Source organism: Trichechus manatus, unplaced genomic scaffold (genome assembly GCF_000243295.1).
Source record: "Trichechus manatus latirostris isolate Lorelei unplaced genomic scaffold, TriManLat1.0 scaffold00210, whole genome shotgun sequence".
NCBI lineage: Eukaryota > Metazoa > Chordata > Mammalia > Sirenia > Trichechidae > Trichechus > Trichechus manatus.
In genome coordinates this window covers 2,148,129-2,159,431 of record NW_004444146.1, presented here as the reverse complement: position 1 = coordinate 2,159,431, position 11,303 = coordinate 2,148,129, and the positions used below count along the sequence as shown (strand labels likewise).

The window sequence follows — 11,303 nt, the reverse complement described above, 5'->3', positions numbered from 1 at the left end:
AAAAAAAAAAAAAAAGGTCGAGAAGGGAGAAGGTTGACATGTCATGGGGTTGTTAACAGTGTCATAGAACAATATGTGTACTACCGTTTAATGAGAAACTATTTGTTCTGTAAACCTTCACCTGAAGTACAATAAAAAAATAATAATAATAAAAAATATAAAAAGAGTCAGAGTATAGTTAATCCATGTTAATCAACCAACCAAAAAAAAAAAGATGATGGGAGCAAGTCTCTTTCCCATGACAGTTCAGAATAACCCCCAAAGAAACCCTAAAGAAAGCTAAGCGTCAAAGCCCTTCTCATCTTCACAAAAACAGAAGAGAAAATACATGCAGCACAATTTCAGGAGAGTTCAGGAACTTCTGAATCTTGCAGGGAAAGGAAAGTAGTAAGCAGACCCTTTCAGAGAGAAGGTAAACAGTTGTTCAACAATACGTTCAAAGGGTCTTAGGTTTTTAACCTAGAAACAAACACTTCTACGAGTAGTAACCAAATCAAAGCCTTCAAGGAGCCCAAGAATCCTTGGTCTCAACTCTACTCCAAACATGCTCCTCACTGGGACTACCACCCCAGGGAGCCTCAAGGGAGGTTCACACCCACCTGGTCACATCCTGCATTCACTAGTTCCTGCAGCATTTGTCGGTTTACTTCTGCAGCAGTGGGAGGGCCCAACTCATTAGCAAAAGGCAACAAGGAATATCTGATTTCCCGCAAAGCTTTCTGATAAGGTCCAAACTTTGGGGTGGCTCTCATCTGCTGCTGCTGCCTGGCAGCGTCCTTGCTCCCCAGAACCTTGGTGTCCAGGGAAGGGTCATTGTTTGGTCCCACAGGTAACCCCTGAGCCGAAGACTTGGACGGTTGCTTTAACCCTTCACGAATCTCCTGCAGTCGCTGCCTGCTATTTCCAGAATAAGTTGTGGCAGGAAAAGTCTTTGGCCTCATTGTTAGTCCAGTTTCCTTTTACCATAAATACAATCTTCTTAAAGTGTTTTATTATTATTAAAAAAAAAAACTGTCAATATCAGTCAGTTGTAAACATACTTTCAAAGCAACTTCTTTTTGAAAATTTTTTTTCCTTCAATTTTCATTGTTCCTATAGAGAACCAAAAATTTTCCAGAGTCTTCATTGTGAAGATCATCACTATCTGAAAAAGAAAATAAATGGGAGAAAAATGTTCATTTGTGGTTTCCACATAATGTTAATACTTCTCAGCAATGAACAGTGATCCTGGAAATATTCTACTTGGCAAGATTAAGAATGAACACATCATCTCTCAGAAATGACAAAAATACTGTTCAACTCTGGTCAGAGCACATGACAAGGGATGTCCCAAGATGTTTCTTGTAAGACGTAATCAGCAATAAAGTAAATCTGCACAAGCTGGTATCAGCTTATGAACAGTCAACTCAAGGCAAGGACAGTACTATTAGCAAATGAGTTTGTTTAAAATGTTTCATTAGAAAATAATTATATTTTGAAATTCAAAGCTTGAGTATTTAGAGTTAAATTATCTAGATAGGGTCTTGCATTTCTGCCTTGTTCCTATTCATCAATCTCATTTCCCAGCCCACACTGTTGTCCCTTATCCCTACTGCTTTGCTAACCTCCCACCCACCTGAAGCTGTGGTCCTTCCATATCTTTGGAAATTTCTCTCTATAAAACCTTCCCAATCATCCTGAAAGACACCACAAAACATGTCATATTAAAGACGTCTTATATTGCAGTTAAAAGCAGTTCTAACACAATGAATTATGAGGCTCTGAAACTATTTCCTTGATTTTCTTATAAGATAGCACTTTTTATCAGCATTTCGACCTGTGTGGAAAGGAACTAGTAAAAGCATGTGGGTGATTTCTTTCTCAGAGTCCACTGTGATCACACTAACAGCAAAAGACTCAATCAATAAAAGTCCTATTAGTATAGACCACCTATACTAATATAGAAATCACCTCATTACATTGAACTAGACATCACAAAGGTATTTTGCAATAGTGAATTACACCTACCCCATTCCCTAATTCAGTAAATACTCTGTGGTTCTTTCATTCAGAAAACAAAATCAAGCCAACTCCTGAAACTGGTGTTAGCAGCCGGCTTTACTGGAGGCAGTGTCCAGTTCCAGTCACTTATCAGCTGTGTGATCTTGGACAAGTACTGAGCCTCCCTCATTCCAGCATTCTCATCAGTAAAAAGGAGACAGCGTTTGGTTACAGGGTAGTGCTGAGTACTGAGTAAGATACTGTATATAACTGGTTCAGCAGTACTTGGGACACAGTTAAATCCTCACTGAACTGTAATTGCTACTATTATTATTACCATTATTTATATAATTGTTATAATCTAAGCTTTGATAATGGAGACACTGCTGGAACCAGTGGTAGAATTCTCGCCTTGCATGCAGGAAACTGGGTTCAATTCCCAGTCAATGCACCTCATGCACAGCCACCACCTGGCTGTCAACGGAGCTGCTAGACTAAGATGGACTAGTAAGAAAGGCCTGGTGATTTACTTCAGAAAAATGAGACAATAAAAACCCTATGGATCACAACAGTCTGACCCCCAATTCATCATGGGGATGACACAGGACTGGGCAGCGTTTCCTTCTGTTGTGCGTGGGGTCGCCATGAATTGGGAGCTGACTCAATGGCAGCTAACAACAGCAAGCGTTGATATCCGCTGCTGGTAAAGGCAAAACTCTGAAGTCTCCCTTGAGCACTAGCTGCTCCTTTCCCTCTCTTTCCTGTCCCTCTCCTGGTCCACTCCCTTTTACCCCACAGAAAGCAATGAGCAGACTCTGAAAGATAACTTTGAGTTTTAATAAACAAAGAAAAACCGATCCAAAACAAGCATCCTTTAGAAGGGAAGGGGAGGAGGGACCTGGCATTTTAGCTTAAGTAAGGAATTTTATAAGTGTAAAATGGAACTCAGTTTCACAGACATTTCTCATGTGGAAAAACACGGCTAATATTTACTGAGTGCTTACTACATGCTGGAAACCCTGGTGGCGAGTGGTTAAGTGCTATGGCTGCTAACCAAAAGGTAGGCAGGTCAAATCTACCAGGCACTCCTTGGAAACCCTATGGGGCAGTTCTACTCTGTCCTATAGGGTCGCTATGAGTCGGAATTGACTCAACAGCAACCGGTTTTTTTTTTTTTTTACTTACTATGTGCCAGGCCCTGTTATAGAAGTTTTACATAAATTAAGCCATAAAGATAAATTATATATATATATATATATATAAAAACAGAAATAATAAACACTAAGAAATGACATTAAAATTACTATTCCTTTCTTAAGGAAGTGAGGAGAGTGTCTTAAATCATTTAAATTGCTCCCTTTCTCAATGTAACTAAGAGAAAATTCTGTTAAGTAGGTACAAATCAGATTAAGTAAATTTTTCAACAAGAAATTAGTATTTTAACATGCAATTGCTGATACGCTAAAGTTGATGAGATGACTGCACGTTCAGGGACAGCTGAGACCCGCTGTGGCCTGTGCTGGCAGGGTGCCAGAGTCTAGGGGCTCTACTTAATTGGTATAAAATGAGCATATTGCAACCACAGTCATTTTCAGTGACTTAGTGGTCTAAGCATCTGTTTTGAAATACCTAACTGTCTAAAACCATAAGTTCACATTCCGTCAAAAATGGAGAGACTCTCAAGGGGCTGCCAAGCACGTGTGGAGAATCTTAGAAGTGACTTGGTGTGTCTAGAGCAGGCAGAGATGTTATCTCTTTTCCAAGGGGAATTCACACACATCACTTGGTTTCCAATCTTTGGTTTTCTTCCCTTTCTTTGAAAACTGTAAAATAGAGAACTATAAATCATCTACTTTTACAACAAATAATTAATGCAGATATGTGAGAAGGGTTTTTTTCAGGGTCAAAATGTATCCATCTCTCCATTTACCAACATCTACCCACCCATCCACTCAACCACCATCCTCCACTCATCCATCCACCTGCCCACCCACCTATCTACCTTGCAAACATCTATGAAATGCCTACTAAGGTACAGGCATTGCTAGGAGGTAGTACAACAAAACCTGCCTTTAGGTGGGAGGTGAGGGTTAGATAGGCAAATAAACAGTTTCAAAGAAAAAAGATGCCCAAGGGAAAAAAACAAAAATCAGGAAGTCTAGCGATGCTTCAGAGTAGAAATAACTACTAAATCTTAGTGCTGGGAGAAGCCCTGATGGCACAGTGGTTAAGTGCTAGGCTGCTAACAGAAAGGTCAGCAGTTCAAACCCACCAGTTGCTCCGTGGGAAAAAGATGTGGCAGTCTGCTTCCATAAAGATTACAGCCTTAGAAACCCTATGCGGTAGTTGTACTCTGTCCTACGGAGTCCCTAGGAGTCGGAATCGACTAGACAGCCAGGGTTTTGTTTTGATTTTTTTCTGAGTGTTGGGAGGAATGGCATTCCAGTCAGAGTGAACAGTATAGGCAAAGGAAGAGAGGTATGTGAAAGCCTGCAGTGTCTACCCACCACGTTTAGATCTGCGTGGCTGAGGCTTTTCCTGGAGAGTCGTGGAGGGGTGAGGATGTGGAGGTAGATAGGGGCTCAGTCCTGAAGGGCGTCTGAGGCCATGTTAAGAGTCTGGACTCAATGCAGAAGATGAGGAGTCACTGAACACGTTTAAGCTAAAGAGTGACATGGCCAGAACTACCTTGTAGAAAGTGAAGTCTGGTAGCCAACTGGAAGACGGGTTGGAAGGAACAACTGTAGCACTCCAGGTAGAAAAGATAGAGCCTGGGTGAGGAGCAGCCACCTCAGGGTGGGGTAGGGGGGGCTTCAGGAATGAGTCATACCATGGCCAGAGGTCTGGGTTGAAAGCTACATATGGGAGAGTCATAAGCATACGAGACATTGACAAAACCTGTCTGCTCACCTGTGAAATTTGGCAGTTAGGTAAAGAGAGTGGGTGGCTCAAGCCCCCCCGCCCCTGCCCTGCCCCCAGTCTCATTTCACCATCAAGTAATAAGAGCCAACTAAAGATAAGGAGCAAGCTGCTTTTTACTCACCTAAAAAGGATTAAGGACCCCAAGAAATGGTCCGGGTTGAGAAGCTAAGAAAGGTCCATGTTAGAGCCAGACCATGGGGATGCCCTCTCTGCCTGTCACACCATCACAGGGAAAGGACGTCAGGAACAGCTGAAGGAGGGGCTGGTTGATTCTGAGGCCTCAAAGCTGTCTCTGTAATTTGTTCTAAAAGGAGGAAGCTGCTGAAAGCTGGGAGGATCAGTAGAGCTCTCTCTGGGGAGGGGTGTAATCTTTTTTATTTAACATTCATTTTCTAAAATACATAAATCATACAATTAATAAATATTCACAAAAAGAGCCAAAACCTGCTGCCGTTTAGTCGATTCCAACTCGTAGCACAAATAGAGCACCCTCTGTAAACCACATCCAGATCAAGGTACACACCATTACTACAACTACACAGTCTCCAGTCCTCCCAGCCACCCACAGACAGACTGGTGTTATGACTTCTAACACCAAGGATTAGTTTGACTAGTTTTTGAACCTTATATACATCGAATTACAGAGTCTGTACTCTTTGTGTCTAGCTTATTTTGTTCAATGTCATGTTTGGTTACTCATCCATGTGGTCTGTCCTTTTTTTTTCTGTATAGTATTCCATGGTAGGAATATACCATAACTTATTTATCCATTCTGCCATTGACGGGATTTGGGTTGTTTCTAGTTTGGGACTATAACAAACGGTGCTGCTGCCATTAAGACTTTAATGTCTAAGTGGCCCCACTGCCAGAACTGTGAACAATATGCTACCATGCACAATGCATACCTCTTATCCGGGGGAGCTTTCAGAGTCCTGTGGGCAGCAGCCCTGGCCCACTCATACACATACCCTGACACCATAACACACAATCCACAACCCACACACACACACCTCTCAGGAAAGGAGGGCAGGAATATCTGGATTCAAGTGGAGGGTGGGGACTGGACCTCTGAGACAAAGGACAGAAAGGAATGGCCTGAGCGCCAGGTCACAAACGAGGTGTGTGACTGCATGTGCTCTCTGGAACATGTGCACGACCACATGTGCATGACCACATATGCCCGTGTGGCTGTGCTGGGCGGCAGCACTCCACTCTGCTCGGGTCTTCTAAGATGGCCAGGTTCCCAAAGTCAGCTGTCCATGGTCTCGTTAAGTTAGTATACACATGAGGTGAGATGAGGTATGCCCTCTGAGATACGGGGTCCTTGAGCAGTGCACAGCCTGAATGCTCATACAGGGTGCTTGTTTCCCAGGGCCTGGGGATGCAGAAAAGAACAACTAGCCTCTGAGTTCAAAGAGGATGAGGAGGTAAAAAAAAAAAAAAAAAAAAAATCAATCATTTAAATACAATATATATGTGTGACAATAAATATATACCCAAGGAATCTGAGGACTATATCTCCCAAAAAACCCAAATTCAGCTTAGGTAGGGCAGGAGGCAAGGGCAATTAGGTAAAGATCTTGAGGGACAACTAAGAGATATCCATCGGAAAAAAGAGGGTTTGAGGGGTAGCGAATTTCAGGCAGAGGAAACAGCCAGGCACAGGCACTGAGGTGGAAGAGAGGACAGCACAACTGAGACTGTTCCATTGGTGAGTGTAGCTGGCTTGGGAGCAGTTAGTGAAGAATTTGGTGGGGACAAGGCTGTGGATCAGTTACTATTTAATGAGCACGTGCTCTACACCAGCCCATTCTAAACCTGTTACATCATCCCCTTTAATCCTCATGACAACTCTCTCGGGTAGACAGGGTCATGAGCTCCATTTTACAGTTGAAGCAATGAAGCACAGAAGTTAATGATCTGTCCAGTCACCAGCGAGTACTAAGTGGCTGTGCAGCTGAAAATGGAGGAAGAAGCCAGATCATGAGAGGCTTGCATATCCATGACAAGGATCTAGGATGTGCCCTGACAGCGACGGGGACCGACGGTGGGTTCTGCAGTCATCCGCTCACAATATTCACTGCACACTAACTAACACTGGATGCTAAATACAACAGTAGATAAGACAAACTGTACAATCTGCATGGGACATAGGCAAGTCACCAAACAGCATGATGAGATGGGGGCTTCAGAGAAACCAGGAGGAGAGGCAGAGTCCAGGCAGCCTGAGCAGCACAGGCAAGTCCTGGAGGTAAGGGAGGACAGGGAAGACCCATGTGCACAGCAGGGCCCAGGGAGGAGAGCGCACAGTGAAACAGGACCCAAGTGCAAAGAACTCATCAGTAATTCGGTATTACTCAATTCAGATTTCAAGCCAGTCGTTCAGTAACCTGGCCTTTTATTTTCAGGGAAACGTGGAGTGCTAAAGGGCTTCAGGCAGTTGAGTGATGTGATCCGATTTGTTTAAGAGAGATTCTGCTGGCTATGGTGTGGGAGGAGAGCTGGGGATACAGAACCACAAGACCAGAAGTCCAACTAGAAGGCTGGTGCCATAATGCTCACAAGAAATGATGGTGATATGAAACAGGTTAACAGCTGAAGGACAGAATCTAAGAGGTAGAATCCATAGGGTTTGGTGTTTATAAGAAAAAGGACTGGTCTGAAAGACAATGCCCAAGTTTCTGGTTTGGAAAGCTGGGTTCATAGTGTTGCCATTCTCTGAGCCAGGAAACGTGGACCCTCTAGACACTGGGGACCATCAGAAGGATGGTCCCAGTGGTAGGTGGAGGGAGGGCAGTCATTAGGGGGGTGAGGATATGACTGAAGGAAAACACAAAGCAGGGGAGGCTTATTTATAAGATAGAGAAACATACAATTACATCTCAGTAACTAGAAATGAAAGCCTACGTTCCATTTCTAACTTCGACACTTAGCTCTATGATCTGCACATGCCACTGAACTGCTAAAAAACTAGTTGTCACGGAGTAAACTCCAACTCATGACGACCCCACGTGTGTCAGAGAAGACTGTGCTCCCTCGGGTTTTCAATGGCTGATTTTTCAGAAGGAGATCACCAGTGCCTCTGGGTGGACATGAACCTCCAATTTTTGAGTTAGCAGCGGAGCACATTTAACCAGTTTGCACGACCCAGGGACTCCACTAAACTCTAGGAGCTTCCATTTCCTTTTCCATAACCTTGTTCTATCTCATACTGGGTGTGAAAACAGTCTCAATCTGCAATGCATGATATACAGGTTAATTACTATTACTATAATTATGAATAAATTAAGGACTCGGAATAAATTGGGCAGGTTTTAATCAAGTCAGGAGATAAGCTCAGGGTAAAATCCAGACAGGCTTAGTGGAAAATTACCAAAGGGAATGTAGACACACGGGATCTCATGCTTTAAAAGGTCACTCCAAGTGGCTCTACTTTAAGTCAGTGTTTGATAACAATGCTTAAAACACTAAAGCATCTTTTTTTTTTAAAGAAACAAAAGCTGAGAGAAGAAAAGCTTGCTGAAGTCGCTAGACTCACTGAATGCTGCCTGAAGCCAGGCTTCCAGCTTGCTCCAGTCGTCTCAGCAGTGCGTGAGACTCATGAAGCTGACCATGGCCCGATCAGTCAGACCTGGGGTGGAACCTGGCTCTGTCACTTACTCGGCAATTTAAATGCATCAAATTCTTCCTTACACCTCCAAAACTTGGCAAGATGTTCTCTCTGGTAGGAACGCTAACCCCTTACATCCCAGCCTGGCTGACTCCTACTCCTGGAAATCTCAGCTTACAAATTCCTTCCTTAAAAAGGGCTTTCTTAGAGATCACAACAGAGGGTCCCAGACAGAGCTGGGGAAAAATGTAGAACAAAATTCAAACTCATAAAAAAACACCAGACTCACTGGTCTGACAGAGACTAGAGAAACTCCAAGAGTAGGGTCCCCAGATATCCTTTTAACTCAGTACTGAAGTCACTGCTGAGGTTCACCCTTCAGCCAAAGATTAGACAAGCCTATAAAGCAAACAAACACATGTAGTTCAACCATGTATATAAGACTGAACGGGCACACCTGTCCAAAAGCAAAGACAAGAAGGCAGGAAGAGACAGGAAAACTGGAAGAATGGAAACGCAGAACCCGAGGTCGAGATGGGCAGAGTGTTGACACGTCGCGGGGTTGGCAATCAATGTCAGAAAATGATTTGTGTATTAATTGTTTAATGAAAAACTGATTTGCTCTGTAAACTTTCACCTAAAGCACAATAAAAAACAAAGGGGGGGGGGACTTCTTTCCCACCCAATCTAAGGGACCCTAGAGTTCATTCTCACAGCCCTTCTCAGCACTCAGCACAACGGATAATGACTTGTGGTTTCCTTTGAATTACTGGGACGGTAAAGCATCGTGAAGGCAGGAGTAGTGTTTGGCTCACCCCTGTCTACCTCCTAGCACAGTGGCATACAGACCCAAAAGTACCTGCTGAATTCATACATGAGGTCACTTACCATTCTTGAGTTTCCGCATTTCTAAACTGGGGATGGAACCCACCACAGGCGTGGTTAGCACAAGGCTGTGCACACAGACGGCACTGGATAAGCAGGAGTGCTCCTTCTCTGAAGTTTAAGATGCAGGCCTAAGTTAAATGTATCCTAATGAAGCACACATTATTACAAAATGTCACATAACTGTTCACATCTAGCTAACCAGTGTTTGAACAATGGTTCCCTTTCCAAACACAGCTGCACAAATGCAAAGATCGGACTTAGGGACTGGGGACGGATAGGAGGGCAAAGTCCCCACGTTAGAGTAACTCCTGAACTCTGGGAGTGGTGCAGCCGCACATCCCCACCCCCTACAAATAAGTAATGGATTTTCTCAGCTTGAGACCTTGTATTTAAAATTTTGGAGACAAGTTGATTCCATGGCCAAATTATAAACTTCTGAAAGAATTTATCATGGGAATACTCATCAGTCAAATTAAAGTTAAAACTAAAAACAAGCTACTTTGACACGTTACTATATTGTTTTAGTACGACCTAACGTATGAGAAGGGAGCAGGGGTGGCGCAGTAGTTAAGCACTTCGCTGCTAACCCAAATGTCGGTGGTTTGAACCCACTAGCTGCTCCACAGGAGAAAGATGTGACAGTCCGCTTCTGTAAAGATTAAAGCCTTAAAAACCCTATGGGGGCAGTTTTACTCCGTCCTATACGGTCATTATGAGTTGCAATCAACTCAATGGCAACAGGTTTTTATATGCGAAGTTTTCTTTCATCAATAATTTTATAAATATAATCCTAAATCCTTACGGATGTAAACTTAAAATAATGGAAGTATCAAGAGAAGTAACTTAATTTTTGAAATTATTTTGGCATCACCCATCAATTTAAATATACTTTAAATGAAACTACAAGACACTAGAATTTTAAACCTGCAACACAACTCAGAACAAAAAATCTCGTTTTCAAATACTAACACATGCTTAGTATAAGTAACTCACGTAAAAACTTAATGTGAGAGCAAGACTTCAAGCATCTCAATTTGGTCCTACCAAACCCAATTCCAATTCTCAACCCAATCCTAGAAAATGCTATCAAATGTTCAAGAATTTTTATTCTAATTTCTCCAAATGCCCTCACAAACCCACTGGGTGCTAAACATACATCAAGTCACCAACCAAACTGGTGTCTCACAGGATCTGCACAAGGACACACACAGGCATCTTTAAATTCAGTATTTCTTGGACTAACATTCCAGTTATTACTGAAATCATACCTCTACTACAACCGATGAGCAAAGCTGAAACCAAGTCAAGCAGACGGGCCAGGACTTCAGCCAGATGCTGAAGGTCATACTCATAAAGCACCACACTGATATACCACTCCAGGAGTGTTCAGTCAGCAAATCACACAATGGGGGCTACCCTGTCATAATAAGGGTCTCTGAGGAAACCAGTGACTACAGCCCTCTGGGAATCCAGGAAAACTCACTTTATAAAAAAGTCCCACTCACCAATAAATGGTATCATCACAAGAATTCAGTGTGTTTAGAAGTACCATATGTGTGCCTAATGCTGTGCTGGTTGTTATGAGGTTTAATCCAGGCAGGACAGACTCTTACCTCTAAATAAGCTTACAATCAAAAGAAAAAACAAAACAGCACATTATATTAGACAGCTTTGTACGTTATTCATGTGATATATTTGTACACAAGTATGAATAATGACATAACAAAAAAGACCCATGTAAGTTTGTACCAGGTTGTTGAAAAATTTGTTAGTTCTTTCTGGCACTTCTAGTTAAAAAAAACAAAACAGCAAGCCACTGAACAGGATGAGTCTCCTTATATTCAATTCCATACTCCAACTGGGGTTTCTCAAACTTTGAGAAAGCCCTGCCTCCTCTGCACTC

At 42.7% G+C, this 11,303-nt stretch overlaps 1 protein-coding gene across 1 annotated transcript in view; it reads right to left on the bottom strand.

Annotated features, from left to right (window-relative positions):
- LATS2 (large tumor suppressor kinase 2) overlaps positions 1–10,925 on the bottom strand; it is a 115,009-nt gene extending 104,084 nt beyond the window's left edge. Inside the window, exons 1-4 of the mRNA XM_004388409.3 lie at positions 10,906–10,925; positions 9,401–9,508; positions 1,616–1,676; positions 600–1,144 (exon numbers count right to left, since the gene is read on the bottom strand). Coding sequence (XP_004388466.1) covers positions 600–941 — 342 coding nt within the window. The 5' untranslated portion in view covers positions 942–1,144; positions 1,616–1,676; positions 9,401–9,508; positions 10,906–10,925. The remainder of the gene's footprint in view (positions 1–599; positions 1,145–1,615; positions 1,677–9,400; positions 9,509–10,905) is intronic.
- Positions 10,926–11,303: the final 378 nt, after the last annotated feature.